This window comes from Natator depressus, chromosome 1, assembly GCF_965152275.1.
Source record: "Natator depressus isolate rNatDep1 chromosome 1, rNatDep2.hap1, whole genome shotgun sequence".
NCBI classification, from domain to species: domain Eukaryota; kingdom Metazoa; phylum Chordata; order Testudines; family Cheloniidae; genus Natator; species Natator depressus.
The window spans coordinates 260,705,270-260,724,329 of record NC_134234.1 but is presented as its reverse complement, the minus strand read 5'-3'; the positions used below and the strand labels follow the sequence as shown (position 1 = coordinate 260,724,329).

The 19,060-nt window shown below is 46.1% G+C and overlaps 1 protein-coding gene across 1 annotated transcript in view; it reads left to right on the top strand.

Moving 5' to 3' along the window:
• FAM234B (family with sequence similarity 234 member B) overlaps positions 1–19,060 on the top strand; it is a 28,716-nt gene that overhangs the window by 6,782 nt on the left and 2,874 nt on the right. Inside the window, exons 2-11 of the mRNA XM_074941773.1 lie at positions 3,342–3,734; positions 4,897–4,995; positions 7,222–7,410; positions 9,387–9,517; positions 10,320–10,467; positions 10,875–11,016; positions 11,619–11,762; positions 14,614–14,695; positions 14,859–15,014; positions 17,193–17,310. Of these exons, the coding sequence (XP_074797874.1) occupies positions 3,342–3,734; positions 4,897–4,995; positions 7,222–7,410; positions 9,387–9,517; positions 10,320–10,467; positions 10,875–11,016; positions 11,619–11,762; positions 14,614–14,695; positions 14,859–15,014; positions 17,193–17,310 (1,602 nt within the window). The remainder of the gene's footprint in view (positions 1–3,341; positions 3,735–4,896; positions 4,996–7,221; positions 7,411–9,386; positions 9,518–10,319; positions 10,468–10,874; positions 11,017–11,618; positions 11,763–14,613; positions 14,696–14,858; positions 15,015–17,192; positions 17,311–19,060) is intronic.

Sequence of the window (19,060 nt, the reverse complement as noted above, 5' to 3'; positions counted from 1 at the left end):
CCTGTTAGACACTGCAGCGATTCTTAAGTAACCGGTTGTTAGACACTGCAGAGAGGGCAAAATAAGGTGCCCAGTGCAGGCCACCTCTCTCCACCCAACTCAGTCTGTACTCAGCAGTCCCCATGTCATGGTGTACTCCTTGCTTTCCCACAAACTAATGCAGTCTCATAATCCAGGAATCACCCAGAATCCACACCTATTTCTTTTCCCTCAGCAGTCAAGGCATAGGTGCCAACTCCGGGGGTGTTCCAGGGCTGGAACACCCATGGAAAAAAATTAGTGGATGTTTAGCATCCACCAGCAGCCAGCTCCCCCCCGACCCGCCCAGCGCCTCCTGCCTGCCACAATCGGCTGCTCTGCAGCATGCAGGAGGTGCTGGGGGTAGGGAGAGGAGCGGGGACGGGACCTGCTCAGGGGAGAGGGCGGAACTGGGTGGGAAGAGGCAGGACGGGGGTGGAGTGGGGGCAGGGCCTGGGGCGGAGTGGGAGTTGAGCACCCCTGTAGAAAGGAGGAAGCCAGCGCCTGTGAGTCAAGGTACCTGTGCTGTCAGTTCTGAACCTTTGTGCCTTTGGAAGCACCACATTAATCTGCCCTGAGATCAGGAAGTAGCCACTTGCTCCCCTCCCCTGTGTCTAGTAAAATACAGATTTTTCTCAAACCACCAATCCAAGGTTTGCCTATGTCACCTTCTCCAAAGCCACAACCTTAACAGTGCATTTCCTGGGTTTCAGAAGTTTTCAGTTTTGTTCAACTCAGTGTTCTGCAAGGGGACAACATCCCACCAAGCAACCTTAACTCTGCCTCAGGACAGATTTTTGTCATTGAATTTCCTAGTTTTTTGAACAGGAAAAGATATGCTGGAAATTGGAGTTAGGAGTCATTTAGGTAGTTGTCCATATCATGTCCTGCAATTTGCATACTGACCGCAGAAAGGCAAGACCTCCCATATCCCAGCTTATATGGGGGGCTCAGACTGCCTTAGTGGTGCAAGAGTCCATCCCCTGCCACCCCAATCTGGGCGCACACATGGGAGGGGAAAATGTGGGGCTGACAGGTGCCCTATTTCACCCCACTCCTCTACCCCTCCCCCAAACATCCACCTTCCCAGTATCCCACCCCTCCACTGCCCCAACCTCCATTTCTCCCTCACTTGAGCCCCCAACCTCTCTCCACTCTCCCTTACCACCTGTCCTCATTTGGCTCCCTTCCTATAACCCCCCCTTTCTTCACTGCAGCACCAAATCCCTTTCTCCCACTTCCTCTCCCCTCCCTGGAAGCATTCATATGTCTATTTTTCCCCTCAAAAACCTTGATTACATTTCCTCCAGAATAAAATTGCCATCCATGACTCACAAATTGCAGCAATCTCTGGTCACTCAGTCCAAAACTCCTTGCCTCCTTTGGTTTTAGGTGGGGGCTTGTGATTAATTTATCCTTCATATGTTAATTGAAGGATGAGTTCACAGCCGTGAGTCTCAATGAGGTCTGTGATTCATCCAGTCATTAATACCTCTCAGTTTAACAGTACAAGGCAGCAGAAGGAAACTGGGTTTCCAGAGGAGCCTGTAAGGCAGGAATCCCTTCGTCAAATGATCCAAAATTTGGGTCACTAACCCTACTCTGCACTGTCCTGAGGCACACAAAATTTCAAAGGAATCTGATTAAACATGTAGATTTTAGAGACTTAGAAAGATCAACCTTTAAACAGAAGTTGTGGCACAGCTTTAACTATAACAGCGCTTCCATGTCACTATAATGTTGCCTTAGCTAAGTCTGCTTCTATTTAGAGTGAGGCAGTTAAGGATTTACTGTGACTTAACAGTGTTATTTGATTGGCTTTTACATTAAAAAATCCTATAGTTTACATTAAAGTTACAATTTCAGACATAAGAAAGGAAAAAGTGAAGGTTCTTTTATGGTAGACTGGGTGCACTTCCAACATTTCTACTGGTTGGAGAGATATTACTGGTTTGGCTGCTAAAACTGATAGAATCTTTCCAAACTGAAGAATTTAAGGATGGCTGTTGCAATGTCAACTCTGCTGTGTAGCACAGACTGCATATTTTATACATTTAACAACATGACAGTTACGTACTAAGCTGTGCATTTAAAGAAAAAAACAGAAATAGGAAAAATTACTTCTGAGTAGTATGGTTGAATTAACTTTACCATGAGAACCTAAAACTTTCTGATTTCTCTTCTTTGGATCATTCCCATTCATCATAGTATCGGAGGGTGAATACAATACACGTTTTTGCAATTACCATGTATATATTATTTATGTCTTGCAAAGTGTTCCTTTAAACGCCTGGAGGCACAGTTTAGCATCTGGCATCACAGCTCGTTCCTGTGGAAGCAGCTATGATGTCACAGAAATTTAGATTGTGACATCACTGAGTGGATCAAGGAGGAGGAACAGATGAAAAATGAGATATAGAGAGAGGACCCTGCCATGGATACACTATAAAGGCTACCAAGTGAGGAAGGGCTCTTTCATGATTAGAGCTTTGAATTAGGAGATTGCTGAGGAGAGTCTGGGACTTAGGTATGCAGAGGGTTAAGCATGAAGATATGTAGGGTTGGCAGAATTCAATTTTTTTTAAAAAAATTTTTGACAGATATTATCGATGTTTATTATTAAGCATTTTTTTATTCTTATCAATTTAAATTTTCACAGGTGTGGAAAATTATGGGGGGGGAATCCGACATTAGTGGGGGTCCACCAATAATTGTTTAATGACACTAGATGTTAAGATTGAAAAAGTTAAAGTTTTATAACCGCTCAAACACAAATTGTCAACGTCACATGTCAAAATACACAAGATAAATATCTTTAAATCCAAACTCTAATAAGCTCACAAGTAGCATTTTTCTTACTGTGCCTTTCTGTAAATTTCAGCTGTTATCGATGGAAATATTTTTTCATGGGTTTGTGTGTGTACGATGAAATCAGCACTTATCAACGTATACAAATGAGATTCTAATCTTTCCAAGCCTAAAGATATAGTATGGTAGCTCCATGGAACTGTTTCTCATTACAGACCCAGAAAGCATTAGAGGAAATTAAGCAAATCCTGAATTGTTTTTTGCCTTGGGGAGCTAAACTGTTCGTTTTCTTGTAGTCCCCACTCTGAGACCTGGTGGATGTGCATTGACCCCACCTTCTCCCTTACACCTCATCGCCTCCAACCATGCCCATCGTCTGAGTAGACACAAAATACAGACATCCTGTCTTCTCTCTCGCACTCTCCTCCCTTTGGGACCCAAAAGTGCAGAGAGCTTGTTCTTTCTTTCCTTTCCACCAGCCATGCTTGATTCTCTCTCCCTGCTTCTCTCCTCAGGAAAAAAGAGCCCGGACCTAGGGGAGTATGACCCCCTCACTCAGGCTGACAGTGATGAGAGTGAAGATGACCTTGTGCTCAACTTGCAGAAGAATGGGGGAGTCAAGAACGGGAAGAGCACCCTGGAGGAGGTGCTGGACCCAGACTCAGAAGTGGAGGTCGAGGTGACAAAGCAGCGGCTGTCAGAGAGTGTCCCAGATGGGTACCCTGCAGAGGCCACTGGCAGCCTGGAGCAGAAGGCAACCTCCTCCCTGATGCCTTACCTGCGCACAGCAGTCTTTTTGCTTACCATGGTTATCTCCATGATTCTGGTGCTGGTGTGCGCCTTTCTCATTCCTTGTCCTCCTAGAGACTTGCATAACACCTGGAACCGCAACCTTGGCCAGGAAGCAGGTGAGAGACCATCAGGAACAGCAGCTGTGTGAGATTGGGCAGGGGGTAGCTCACAGGGTGGATGTGGGGGAAAGACCCACCTGGGAGAGTTTGTTTAGAGCAGAGGAGCAGCAACTTAATCCTCTTCACCACTGCAGATGCTCTGAGGCCATAAACAGGCATATGGCTGATGCACCCAGCCTTCCTCTGATCCCTGTTAAATATGGTACATGTCTCAGGCCAGTCGGAGATAAATCTGTTGTCCAATAAGGTCTTACTTTCTCCAGTGCCAAAAAAATAGCAGGGTTCTTCTGACTCTCCTCCCATGTCACCCCTCTGCCTGGATGGCGTTACCCATTTTGGAATTTGTCCCAGATATAGATGGGCTAGTCCACTTTGGTCCCCATCACTTCCTTATCCAGAGATTGCACTCCACAAGCTCCTCCATTCACGTGGGGTGGGGGGAGGCAGAGACAACCCGAGCCTGCCAATAGTGGGGGGGGGGGGCAGAGTGAGGTCAGCTGGCTTCAGCAGTGTTAATGAGCATGCTCAGTACAAGCCAAGCAGCAAATCTGGGTGGGGGGATATGACGCGTCGCCTGGGGTGGGGAGGAATGGATTTTCCTTTGAGTCTGCAAATTGGCTTAACTAATGTTATTTCCTCTGCATATTTCTCTCCCTGTTAAATCTATAAATCAATAATTTAAATGTTCTGAGGCCTTTGTCTCTCCTCAAACAGTCATAGAATAGCTAGCTAATCTGTGGTATTTTCTAAAGTGCTTCCCCTCTTGATATCTCCATTGAGACAGCAATGATCGGTGATGTGACTCTGTTAGGCCCTGATGTGATACTATTCCTTTTCCTTCTTTCCTCCTCCCATTTGTGGGCTCTGAGAAGCCAGTCAGATGTGGCGCCAGATCACTGCAGTGGGTGCAGATAACTCATCTCTGCTGGCTCCTGTAGGCCCCTGCTGGATCTCTGGCTGAGCCTGGTGCTGGAGCTGTGCTGTGTGGGGAGGGACATAACAGCTGGGGGAACAGCGCTGCTTCGGTGGTCTCCTGTGGATTCCATGATGGCTGGTTATTCAGACCCCTTTTCATTCAGGCTTGTCCTCATCCCCATTGTACAGAGTGGGTTTGGCAGCCATTCTGATAGCAGCTCCTGATTTGCTTTGACTGTCACAGGTGGAGTGCTGTTCCCACTGGAGCTCTCCGATGTGAATGGTGATGGGCTCCCGGACATCCTGCTCTCCTTCACAGCCCTGATGAATGCTAGCGTATTGGGTAAGGTGTTATCTGCCGACTTTGCTTCACCAGGGGTGCCAGCCTTGATGGTTCTTTTGTTGGGTTGTCTAGTGTTTTTTTCTTATTTTTCTCCCTGTGAGCCTTCATGGGAGGAGTTCCCCTAACCATCTGCGGAGCTGCCACATTGTCCTCCTTCAGACCTCTCCTTAAAACAGCTCACTTCTGCTGTGAAAGTCCCAGCTGATATATTGATTGACAGTAGTAATGTTACTGCACCTGGCTGTTTAATGTTAAACAGCCCACTCCCCCTCAGCAGGCTGCTTTTCATTTCTCTGCTAACATTTGCATGGGAACACATGGGATAACCCATCAGAAGTCTAGAAATAACTTAGCTTGTCACTGAGTGCTGCTGGTTTCCCACTGCTCCAAGCTTCCCGTTTCTGGAGCTTCCCAGCTGCCATTGTACTACATCTCCACAGACTGTCTTCACCTCGTAGTGACATGAAATCTGTTCCAGTCCCAGAGAAACAGTCAAGAAGCAAGGCTCCATTATGCTGGAGTGTATTGGCAATATCTGGTGCCTAATTGCAATGATTGGTGTAATACAAATACAGATAGGAAGGAAATTTTCCCTCCCCCATGGCAGAGTGCTCCATAAGTAAGGCCCCATGTACTCCATTACAAGTGAGATGTAAATTCCACAGCAGGGTCCCTGGAGTCCAAGGAATTCTGGTGCAGCAGATAGAAAATCCAATGGCACGTTCATTTCAATTAAAAAATTGTGATTGTACTGAATTAAATATGAAAATGAATCATTCAACCTGTGCAGTATTCCCCGTGTTCTTTATTTTACACTGTTCTCACATTTTCAGTTTTCAACATGAAGCAGATTTTTGTACTGGCCTCACATTAACTGCACTGTAGATGCTGTTAGGGAGAGGCTGGAAGTTTTGCCATCTGGATAAGACCCATGTGGGGCTCTTAGCACCTTGGAAGATGTGGAGACTAATAAGCACATTAGCTGGATGTTTCTGCTAAAATGATCAACAGTATGTCTGATGTTAGGCTGACATTAAACTTATCATCATTAGGTATTAAAGTCAACATTTGATTAAAACATATTGGTGTACTTCATACTCCATTTAGCTATTATTTTGTGCTGTCTGCAGACTCAGGCAGACAACACTGTTTGACACTGATTGCATGCTTTCAAGGTGTTTTTCACAACAATGAAGGCTAGAAACATAGGGGGGGGGTTTTACCAAAAAATAAAAAGCCTAGATTGTGGAGCAAAATTCTGCTGCCACAGAATCACAGAACATACAGGACCCTGTGCATAACTAGCCAGGTTCCTAATAGAAGGGTAGTTGCAACTTCCAAGCATTAACCATTGGCCAGCAGAAGAATAAGCATTAAAAAGAACAATAGTCTAGTCTGGTGTGACAGCAGTTAGGGTGATGAATTGAATGGACCAATAGTTGCTCGGGTAGGGCAAATATTATGTTCCTTTGCCAACCAAGAACAGAAATGTAACTTCAGGTGTTTCTATGGACAGTTACTGCCAGTCCTATTCCTGTGAGCTAACAAGGGACTGAAATAACAAAACTCATGGGATTCTTGTGAATGTTACCACTTTAATCTTGTGGCACCTTAGAGACTAACAAATTTATTTGAGCATAAGCTTTCGTGGGCTACAGCCCACTTCATCGGATGCATAGAATGGAACATCTAGTAAGAAGATAGATATATATACATACAGAGAACATGAAAAAGTGGAGTAAGAGGCTAATTAATTAAGATGAGCTATCATCAGCAGGAGAAAACAAACTTGTGTAGTGATAATCAAGATGGCCCATTTAGACAGTTGACAAGAAGGTGTGAGGATACTTAACTTTAGGGAAATAGATTCAATATCATCTTAATTAATTAGCCTCTTACTCCACTTTTTCATGTTCTCTGTATGTGTATATAGATATCTTCTTACTAGGTGTTCCATTCTATGCATCCGATGAAGTGGGCTGTAGCCCACAAAAGCTTATGCTCAAATAAATTTGTTAGTCTCTAAAGTGCCACAAGTCCTCCTGTTCTTTTTGCGGATACAGACTAATACGGCTGCTACTCTGAAACCACTTTAAGCTTGTCCACTTGGGGACAGCACAGAGTAGCAGCATAATTGAACGGCGTGTCCCCCTGAGATCATTCTGCCTTTTTCCTCTCTCTCCTTTGATTGCAAGGGACCTCACTGCCCCTCTTGTGTGTCTGCAGGTGTTTCTAGGCCATCGGTAACTGTCATGGCCCTTTCTGGTATGAACGGCAGCACCCTGTGGTCCAGCCACATTCCAGAAGAGACTCGGAGTGTGCAGTGTAAAGGACTGATTCTCACCACCCCAGCTGAGCCTGTCTGCCTTGTGACTGGAACATCCAAATTCCTCAGCCTTCTCCATGCCTCCTCAGGTAGTTCCAGGCATGAATGTGTGGATGAACTGATCACCTGGAATAATTCAGCACCATGGTAGCAACAGAGGAACAAGTCCATAGCTAAAAGAAAACTGCAGAGTAATACAGAAGATGATCTAATCCAGGGGTTCTCAAACTGTGGGTCAGGACCCCAAAGTGGGTCGCGACCCCATTTTAATGGAGTTGCCAGGGCTGACTTAGACTTGCTGGGGCCTGGGGCTAAAACCAAAGCCTGAGCCTCACCGCCTAAGACCAAAGTCCAAGCCTTGGGCAGTGGGGCTTAGGTTACAAACCCCCTGCCTGGGACACAATCCTTTGGGCTTTGGCTTTGCCCCCCTCTCCACCAGGGACGGTGCGGCTCTGGCTTTGGTTTTGCCTCCCCACCCTCCCACCTGCAGCAGAGGGGCTTGGGTGGGCTAGGGCTTCAGTCCCCTCTCCTGGGGTTGTGTAGTAATTTTTGTTGTCAGAAGGGGTTCACAGTGCAATATAGTTTGAGAACCTCTGATCTACTCATTAACAAATATTGAATTACAAGAAATAATATGTAATGTAATCCTTTGCACTTCATTAATGTAGCCCTATAACATCCCTGTGATATAGATAAAGGATATAGGAGTCATTTCACCTACCATTGAAATGTAGCCACCTCTTGAGTGGAATGCAGCAGCTGTTTCACAACAACACAGATGTACTAAACATTATATCTAGAGAAAGAGGTGAGGAAGTATGCTGTAGCCAGTTACATCTTCAGGAGAATTTAGGTGGATAAAAGTATTTACTAGATCTGAGTGAATATTGCATTTTTAGTCATTTTGATTATGTTGACGCTCTTTTTATGTTTACTCTTAATGGACATCCTAGCAACTGAATTTGCTCCAGAAATGTTCATGGGGACAGTGAATTTTAGGCAAATGTTGGAGAATATTCTTGGAGCTTGAATGAGTATTTGCAGTGGAACCCTGGGTCTAAGAGTTTTACTCATGCAGTTGGGAACATAGAAATGTTGCATGACTTCTGTGCCCAGTGAAAAATAACCAACACAGCTTGACTTTCAAACGGTTGTTATGAATTAATCCGGTGAGACTGTTTACATGCATAAGTGTTCGCAGGGTCAGGGTAGTCTCGCTGGTGTGAGTACAGTTACTTGTGTGCATAAGCATTTGCAGGATCCGGCCCTAACTTTGTTCTGTACTTTGGAGGGGTGTGGGGGCTTTCCCACAGCAGAAGCGGGAGAAAAGAATGTTAAAATGTGATTGTAAAAGTATAGTAATTGGCAGAGGGACTCAGAGGGCAGGGAGAGCATCTGGAATTACTTTGAACTTGTTTTTTAATTTGGTTAAAAAAATTGCGAATCCTCTTTTACTGGGCCCATACGCGGGTCCCCACTGACAAACCGTGTTTAAAATCACTTCTGCTTACATGCCTTTATCCCCCCATGTGGAGAAGATAAAGATGCAACAGGGGCTCTTTCCGGTTGGAAATTTAACTGAGACACAGATTTCCATTTCCAAAATCTGTCCCTCCAACTATGTGTTCCCATCTGTTCCGTTCCCTGGGAGTGTCTGCATAGCTGTGACATCAACAATCACACTTTACCACTGGCCAGTTAGGACAGCTGGTGTCCTGCAAAGCCTCTCTCTTACTTAGGATCTGTTCCTGGCAGTTGAGCCCCAGAAGAGTTGCAGTTTCAGAATCAGACCCTGATAGAGATGTCAGAACGCAAATAAAGCAAAGCATTGGCAGGGTGAGACTCAAGAGCAGTTCACAGCAGTGGGGAGGGAAGAATTCCACTTTCCACTGTGTGTGAATTCCACAGCCACCGGTTCTAGGTTGGGCTTGTTACTCATGCTGTTGGGCGACAGTGCCTTCTCCCCCTTCCTCCTTCAGGACGGTTTAGTTGGACTCCCTGGGGATTCTCATGAATTCTGCTTTCTTGAAGTGCTGCAGCGCTCAGATGTTCTCTCCTCCTATAGGGAAAACCATCTGGACGCTGAACCCAGCCCACCTGCCAAGCGGGACCCTGGCTGCACCAGCCGTCATGCTGCCAGATTTGGATGGGGATAAGGTTGGAGATCTGGTGGTTCTGGCCATTGGAGAGACCCAGGTATGATACATCCCCACCAGAGCTCTGAATGGGCCTGAATCTTTGGAGGGGGAGCAGGGCCATGGTCTAAAGAGAGTATAGTGGGGGAATGGTACAGATTCCTTCATCCAAGTAGTTTCCTTACCGCAGATTCCCCTTAGGTACAAACCTGGCTTCCTTCTCTTGCTCTGAAGAACAGGATCAAGTAGTAATGACATTATCTCTATCTTTTATCAGCTGACAAATGAATGTCATTGTTGAAGCAATTAATCATTGCCCACCGGCTGAGGCTGAGACGTGAGAATCACTCTCTTTCTCCTGTGCTTCCCCCTTTAGCAGTTACTGCTTTTGTTTTTAAAGTGTTTTTGTAGCACTAGTGAAAGCTGACAATTTAACAGCCCAGTGATGTGCTCTGTTTAGCTACAGAAGAGACGTCCCTGCCTGGCAATCATGGTGCAAACTTCCCCTGTGCTGCTCCGTGCACAATGACTTAGAAGGTACTGCCTTTAAGGTTGATGAGGGAGTTCAGGCTCCAACGTCCATTCATTCACTGGCACCTCTGCTACTGACAAGGGTGCCTAGCATGTTGGGGGGGTTGTGACAAGGACATCGTAACAGAAGGAACTAGACCAAGATTGCTAGCTCACACAGGAAACAAACAGAGGAAGTGGGAGGGAAGGAAAAAGATTCCAAATGGTTTGTCACTTGATACATGCTGCTGTGTGGGGAGGGAATGGCAGAGCTTTTCATTCTGGGGAAGAGAGGCTGCCTACTGTGTGTGAGTCAACTCCCAGAATTCCCTGCATCTCTCTCACCTTTGCAGCCAGACCTGTGCTTTATCCTGGTATCGGGTAAGACGGGAAACCCTCTGGGTGGGCCCGTGAAGTACAGCATCAATGGAGAAGGAAAACTGATCGGCCCCCAAGCCCACATTACCAGCCGAGGAGCCATCTATATCCTGTTTGGCTTTGGTAAGATGGGCCATGGGCCTCTGCCACTTCCATTTGACCTCTTTTCTAAGGCACTTTAAAGCTGGGATTGCTGTGAGCTCTGCCAGGATGTTCCTACCATGCCTTCCACTGGTGGAGGCTCAGATTTGGAGAAGATGGGAGCTCCCCACACCAGTGTAGGAAATGTCACAGGAACAGTGATACCTGCTTGCAGCTCCTAGGACTAGAGTGGCTTGGAGCTCCCCAAAGCCACTGATCCTCCTACACCTCTTCCTACATTATGTCCTGCTGGGAGAGGCCGACACTCTCCTCCTGCTTTTGTTTGATCACTTTCCACCTGCAAGTGGTCCCAGCCTCTTGTGCGCTGAGGACTGTCATCCAACAAGTGAGAATCTCAATCTTTGCTCTCCCTGTCATGTATCTGCTAGGTAATGTCCAAGCAGTCGCCCTGAGGGATCTCTTTGCCCAAGCCAGAAACCGTGACAGCTTCCCTCCTGTGCTGCAGCAGGAGGAGCCGGAGTGGGAGAAGCGCAGATCTGTCAACTTATCGGAGCTCATTGACATTTACAGGTGGGTTGTGGTCTCACCATTCGGGCTAAGCTGTAGTTCTGCCTGGGCACTGTTGGGGGTGCCCCTTCCACTTGAATATCTCTGTTCATCAGAGTCGCCTAGGCAATGCCTGTGTTATCAAGAACTCCAATTCCCTCCCTGTTCCAGTGATTGCAGTGGGCGAATGCCATGTGTTATAAAGAGAACCTCTTGTTCCTCTGAGCCCTTGTTCCCCCCTTACAGCCACACGTGCATTTGAATATGCCCGCACAGAGGAAAAAAGATGTGTTTTTAAATAATTAAGAGTCCAAGTTAGCAGCGCTGTCTGTGCACAACAGAGTGGGCCAGGGTCGTGTAGCTCCTGGGTGTCCCTTATTCTCCACACAGTGATTCAATGCCCAGCAGAGCCTGGGAAATCCTTTAGTGTGGCTGGGAACAAGGAGAAAGCAGCAGGCCCCAGTTTGTATGAGGCCGTGAAGTGGGGATTCAGTCACAGGAAAAAACCTGGATTAGACTCTCACATATTCAAAGGTTTAGAGCTTGGCATTGTCTGCTTTTATTTCAACAAGTAAATAAAACCTGTGAAGCCCAATTGCCTCATGTCGGCTTTTTGCCTCTCCCAGCGGGGGCGTTGAGTTCCTGCAGATGGTGACGGCTTCAGATACCAACTGCAGCGACCTCCTCATCACCACAAAACACAGCCTGACTCTGCTGCGAGGAGAGGACCTGGAGCCCCGCTGGAACCTGGAGCTGCAGGACATTCACAGGTTAGTTACACTTCTGTTTTTTCTGTCTCTCCTTTTTCTCTTTCTCTCCTCCAGGCACACACACACCTGTGGGAATCATCTGGAATTATTCCCCAAGCTTGCAGAGATACCAGGGAGCTGGAGTCATGTGTGTGTCGGTATGTTAGTGCTGTGGGGAGGGGAGAATGGGAGGGGGAAGGAACGAATTAAAGGGACGGACTGAATAGCCAACATACTAGATTCAAAGAGTGACATCCATCTTAGTATGCTGAAAGGAAGAAATTCATCCCTGTGCAGGCAGCCAGCATGTGGTCTATGCAGCACTTAAGCCCCTCGAAATGACTGCATATGCTCTGTGCTGGCCCTTGCACAAGGGTATATTTCACTCAAAGAGCTTAAGGAAGTTGCAGAATCCCCTGGGACAATAACAACAAATGATTTCCCCAGCAACCGCAGCATTAACTGGTTGAATATACACCTGGGCGTAGTTGGCAGAAATAATTTGTTGACAGCATAAACCAAAAACTTGTTTTGGTACCTACAAAGGTGGATACAACTGTGAACTTAGTGTTAACTAACAGGTAGGAATTTATAGAGGAGGTGAGTGTAGAATCTTCATTAACCAGTAATGATCACTGTACAATTGGGTGTGATGTCCTAATACGCCTACGAGGACACAGTGATTACTTTGAAAAGGGCAGATTGCAAAACTTATGCAGGAAAATGGTGAAGAGGAAGTGAAATATAAAGGTGGAAACATGGTTAGATCATGGAATCATTCTGCAGCCTGTACAGGACTACTGTGCTAACGGCCCAGATTGGCTGTTTTTTCTCAGTGGGTAGATACAAAGAGTAAAAAGGGGGATAAAGCATTCATAGTAAAGTAGAGAAGGGGATGAGTTTATTAGGGCTAAAAGAATATCATTTAATAAATGAAAACCCTGCTTAAACAACATAGCACGAAGTACAAACTCTGCCAGGAAGTGTCACACATGAAACAGCGGGAGGGATGGTGTGTCAAACATACAATGTCTAAATCCAGCAACTATTCCTGAAGGCTGAAGAATTTTGGAAAGGGAGCAAAGGAAGATTCTGGGGGTAACAGACTGGGAAGCCTCACTTCACTAATGGGGATAGTGAGGGCAATTCTCAAGTCTTGTCTTCATTGGAGATTGGCTCCAGTTACAGCCGCCAGTATAGCCATACCAGCACAGACACATCGGGGAGACAGGCTCAGCTGCAGTTTCCAAATGTGCAGCTTACACATCCCAGGTTCAGTCAGGGACAAGCTCCACAGTTTATAGTGCTTTTCCCATTTACACCAGGGTTTTTGTACCTGTGCAGCTACATTGGGGGCTGGAATCCGCACAACCCCCCAGCATAGACAAGGCCTAAGGATAGAATAGTAGTACACTTGGATAAGTGTCACTCAGTAGAGTCAAACCCACACAGCTTCTGTTAGGGGAAATCTTGCCCTTTTGGAAAAAGGTAACAAAATACAATCATTGATAAAGGTGTCCTGGTCGATATAATTTTATTGGATTTTCAAACAGCTTTTGATAAGATCCTTTAAGACCAGAAAGGAGAATGAGTAGCCAGAAGCTAAGGGACAAAGTTTGGTGGACTAGCAATTGATTAAGCAATCGAAAATCATGTTGTAAATGGGTGATTTGCAGAGGAGAGAAGGTTTAATAGCAGGCTATCCGAGTAATTAGTGTGGTGGCAGAATTGGTTTGATACACCGCTGATTTTGAAGAGGAAGTTGATGTCGATTGATGGACAGCACCTAAAGTATGTTTTCAGTTTGGGGAAAATTCCAGATGAATTCAAACCCACAGGGGAATCAGGAATCTTGATGGTAGAGGAAATTCACCTTAAAAAAATGTAAGGTAACATTCACAGGCACAAAGTAGCCTCCACTTCTTGTTTATGCCAAGATACAGGATTCTCCAAGGTAAACGACTTGGGAAACATTGATGCTAGTTTAAAGATATCTGCCACCGGGTTCAGAGGCAGTGAAAAAGGAAGTGGCATGCTTGGTGCACTACAAAGGGGATGAGCAAATACAGAACACACTGTGGGGATATTGTATTGAAGAACTGTCTGCTCTTATTTGGAGCATTGTGTCCAGATCTGTCCACTTTAAGAAAGATAGAACTCAGAGTCAAAAAGCCAGAGACGCAAGCTAGATGGTTAGAAAACTCAGGAGTTTACATATGATGCAAGAGATCCAAATCTAGGATTATATAGCCTAGAAGGAGAAGAGTGAGAGGGGACTTGAGCTGAACTATTAAAGGTTAAGAAGGGTTTAGTAAAAACTGGCCAGTGACTCTTTCTCACACTGGCCCACAATAAAGGAACAAGGAGTAATGTGATAAAAATAACGGTAGGTATATTTATAACCTCTGCTGCCTCACACATCATATAATCAGTCTGTAAAACTTACTGCTGCAGGCGGTCAGACAGTCAAAAACTGTTGATGGATTTTAGAAGGTCTCGATAATTTTATGACTGCTAATACAAATGAGTAGTTGTGCATGCTAAGGAAAGGGTAATAAAATGTCAGGCTGCATTATGATAAACTGATTGATTACCATATGACTCAGCCAGGAATTTCCTCCTGTGTTTATGGCACTGAAGAATTGCTTAGGAGCATTGTGGTTATTTTTCCCTCCTCTGATGTATCCGTGAATGGTTGCTGCCGGTCAAGGACTATGCCTGGTGGATTAAAGGCCTGATCTGGTTTGGCAAATCCTGTGTAAATAGAAGTGGGATGAGTGTCCATCAGGGGAAGATTACCTAAAAGCAGGTGCACTGTCTCGCTCGATATTCTGTGCTTTTCCGGTCACTGTTACTTTCTCAATATTCACAGCCAGCCTGCCCCTGGCTACTTCAATGCTGACCAAACCCTGGACTTCATGGTGCAGGCGCAGAGCAACAACAATGTGAAAAAGGTAAATCCTAGGAAAGCGAACACTTGGGGAGGACTGTGGTGGGACAGAAGAGAGGGCAGGGTATGTGCTAGCTGTAAGGTCCCAAGTCTCTGCCATAATCATCTGTCTCTTCCCATTTCGATGGCTGATGGTGCTCACGTTGTGTCCCCCTCCCTGTTTTCAGATGCTGGTGGTGGATGGTAAATCAGGCCTCCCTGTTTGGAGCTATGATCTCCCGTGTCACATGCAAGAATCTGATGCACTGTCAGTGATGACTTTGGAGAGGAAATCTGTTTTTCTCTTCTGGGCTGACGAAATGCAGCCTGCATTACAAAACTTGGTAAGCAAGAGCCCTGTTCCCACTTGGAAGCTTTCTGCCTGAGGAGTATTCAGTCTCTCCCCCTTTTCTTATTTCTTCTTCAGTTACAATGTTACCGAACTTAAAACCTTCCATATGGGATGTGTGGTGAGACGGGGTGGTCTCTTGGTTCTAAATTCTGAACTGAGCATGTGCGCGCGCGCGCACGCACACACACACACACACACACACACACACACACACACACACACACACACACACACACACACACACACACACACACACACACACACACACACACACACACACACACACACACCTTTTAAATCTACGACTAGATTATTAATATTTTTCCTTAAATAGCTGCCATTTTTATAGGCGCCACATAAATGTGAGCTCTCCTGTACCTGTTCAGCAGTTCAGATCCATTCTGTCATTGGTAATGATGTGGAACGCAATCAAGACCCCGCACGTATTAGTTTTTGTCATGGGAGACAAGGTGAGAATAAATTGTATGTAGGCCAAGAGGGAGAACAGAAGTGAAGGAAATGCATTTTAGGTGGCGTTACGCACACCCACATCTACACGAGGAGGAATAACATAATGAAATCTTCCACCTCTCTCAGGTCCGGTAAAGTCAACCATCACCGTGGTATCTGAGTGAAGGGAGAGAATAAGTGTACAAGGCCTTCAAGCCAGCTCTGTCTAAATTCTGCAGTGATTGTCCATAGCAGTTGAGTCTCACCCCTCGTGGTTGTAGCTAATGGCTGCAGTGCTTGCTGTATGTCTAGGGGAGAAAGCAGTGAGAGAGCTCTGTAGGATGCTGCAGAAGCCTTTCCTAGCCCAAGTGTCACTGGGACAGTGTGCCCCCTCCTAAAAATATAGTGTTCCTAAGCCCAGAACTCTTTTATATGGAAGTGTGTGTGGGAGGGGGGAGGGGGTGTTGTGCGAACGTTCAGCTAAACGTGTGTTTTCCAGGAACCCCAGGGCTTAGCTTCCATAATCATTTCAACTAGCATTCCACAGCTCAGTGGGCAGGCTGCTAGACTGGTCCAGGAGAGGGGAGAGCAGTGAGGAAGGGAGAACTAGGTGAGTCAAAAAAAGCTGCATGATCTTGGATCAAAACCACAGCCGTCACTTGCACCTGTGACAGTTCTTAATGGAGACAGCCCCATGAAAAGCTCACATGAACGAGCTCAGACAGCAGCCTGCCAAGCCAAGCCTCCCTTTTCTGCTATTCAGCATGCTTGCAAAAGCAGGCGCAGCCTGGCACTATGAAGCCACCAATGGAGGGCAACACCCAAGAGAATGTAGCTTTCCAGATGGAGGGTGGCAAGGGAGGAAAAGAACAAGAGCAAAAAGAACTTTAAAAATGTAAAGCAAAAAATAGACGGAAGACAAGAAAGGGGAAAAAAGAACAGAGAGAATGAGGGAAAGGAACGAGAAATGTGCCAGGGTGTGGCGTGAAGGGACATAGGGATGGGAGGAGGTGTGCCTCACAAAAGGAGTTCTAGCTAAAGAAAATTGATAACTGCTGCTTTACGGCTTCTACAGAGCCGTCTGTCAGGACAGGAGCCTGTGGACAACTTGCTCTCTGAGGAAGGGATTCTTGTTTGCTCTAGTGACTTGTTCTCCTGGTAGCTGGCTTACAGTGGTCCCTGCCTACTGGATGGTTGTGCCAGTTCCTATAGCTTCTGTTGCATTTGCAAAAGTCTCACCTGCCGCCCTCTTGCCGCACAGTGGTGGTCCCAGTCCCCTAAGCTAGTTCACCAGCTTTCCCTGGCTGGCGGAGAGATGGGTTCTCAGAATGTTTCTTTCTTTGCCTATCTCCTCCCTCGGCATGAGTCCATAGAGGAGCTGCTTGGGCTCACACGTTATTCTAGACATCCTCCAGGGGCTCCTTTTCATACTGAGAAAGAGCTTTGGGGACAGCTGCTGTGGAAGAGCTGTGCAATCAAAGGGGAGACTGGCTGAGATAAAGCATTGTGGGAGAGACCTCATGTGTGAATGGTTCTCTCTGGAGCAGGAGAGTCCATCCTGGAGAAGAACCGAGCTTTTCATAGCAGCAAGTCAAGGATGATTACTGTAGCTCATGCCAGTCAGTGTAAGATGGGGGTTCTCAGCAAATGGAGGCTTCTTCCAAAGCAGGGGTTGTTGTGGAAGATGTAGCCATCCCTTTTCTGCCTTTCTTTCCAATAGGAGCCTGGCCCAAGAAACAAGCGTCCAGGGCTACACCACCTCTACCTCCTGCACCCTACCTTTCCTACCATCCTTTTGGACCTCACCAATGTAACAGACACAGTGACTGCTTCAGCCAGTAAGTATACAAGGGCATGGGGTGCTGCTTAGTCTTGTCTGAAAGGGAAACTGAAGAAAGCCAAATGGATGTTAAAAACCCTTCCCTGTTCTGAAGGAAAAGTTGGCTGTGACATGGTATGAGGTTTTGCTGTGCTTCAGATTAAGCAGGACCCTTGGTGTCCACCAAGTATAGGCCAGCCACAGAAAATCAGTGAAAACCGCCACCGAGGTTCAACTCCCACTCCTCCTCTCTTGCCCAACACCAGGTCTATAGGTTGGCAAGTAGAAAACTCACCAAATCACTCTTAACATATGATAAACACTAAGGGCCTGATTCTGGTCTCACATTAGTTTTACTTTGGAGTAGATCCATTGATTTCAGTGGAGTTCTTCAGTATTTACTTCAGTTCAAGAGGAATCAGATCTGATCATCTTGCTGCTCCAGTAGTGTGCCCGAGAAAGTCACCTATTCTGCGCTATGCAGGGTGACCAGACAGCAAGTGTGAAAAATCGAGAGGGGGGTGGGAGGTAATAGGTGCCTATATAAGAAAAAGCCCCCAAAATTGGGACTGTCTCTATAAAATCGGGACATCTGGTCACCCTCGCGCTATGTGGTAGAACCTGCTCTGCTTCCTCCTCATTCATTTGAAGAGGTGATTTAAATTAAATACTTTGTTTAAATATTCGTTTTTCCTTGGGTGGTTAAACCTGGATTTGCCTCCATGCAAAATTACACAATCAGGGAAGTGGAATGTGGGAGTTTAAACTACCTCCTAAGAGCATCAGCTGGACACCCAAGGGAGCATACCAGACCAGTTGCACCAATAATGGCCTGGCTGGTGTGGCAGGAGGCAAGATACGGGATTAGATGAACTGGCATTGAATCTAGTGTGCCAGGAGCTGGGGCCCAATGCTAGATATGCCACAAACAAATCTGCTGGGGCATAATGGTTTTAATATTCATAGCACTGTTGAAATAAATGGCTGTCTTGAAAGTAAGTGTAAATTTGTTGTTAAAGCAGGGAATTGGAGATGGTAGTTCCTGGGTTTTGTTCAGATTATTCTATTCATTATGGGGCTTTGGACAAGTCTGTTACCCTCCCTGCCTTGGTGCCCATTTCCCTGTCTGTAAAATGAATAAAATGCCGACTGACCTGCAGAAGAGCTCCGTGTAAGCTTGAAAGTTTGTCTCTCTCACCAGCAGAAGCTGGTACAATAAAAGATATTACCTCACCCACTGTGTCTCTCTAAAATGCCTACTTACAGGAGTACAGAGGATTAATGTTTGTAAGGTGCCTTAAGATTTGGGAATGAGAGGCTCTTCAGAATGTATTACTTTATGCAATTACGTGTAGCTGCCAGCATGAGACTCTCAAATGCCAGTTGAGTTGCAAACTTCCTATTCTGATCTGCATTGCAATTTATTTCCACTGCAGATTTCCACCTTCGAGATTTTTGAACAGAATGATCCAAATTTATATGTGACTAAAGATCCACAGTCCTTACGCAGGGTCTGTCTACACTGCCGTCAGAGGTGTGACTGCAGCACGTGTAGACATACCCGAGCTAGCTCTGATCCAGCTAGCTCCAGCACCAGTAGCAATGCAACTATGGCAGCACAAGCTAAAGAGCCCGGTTTGGGGCCCTGAGTATGTACTCAAGCGGCTAGCCTGTGCTACCACTGCTGTTGTTAGTGGAGCCAATTAGATCAAAGCTAGCTCGGGTATGTCTACATATGCTGCAGTCACATCTCTAACTGCGGTGTAAAC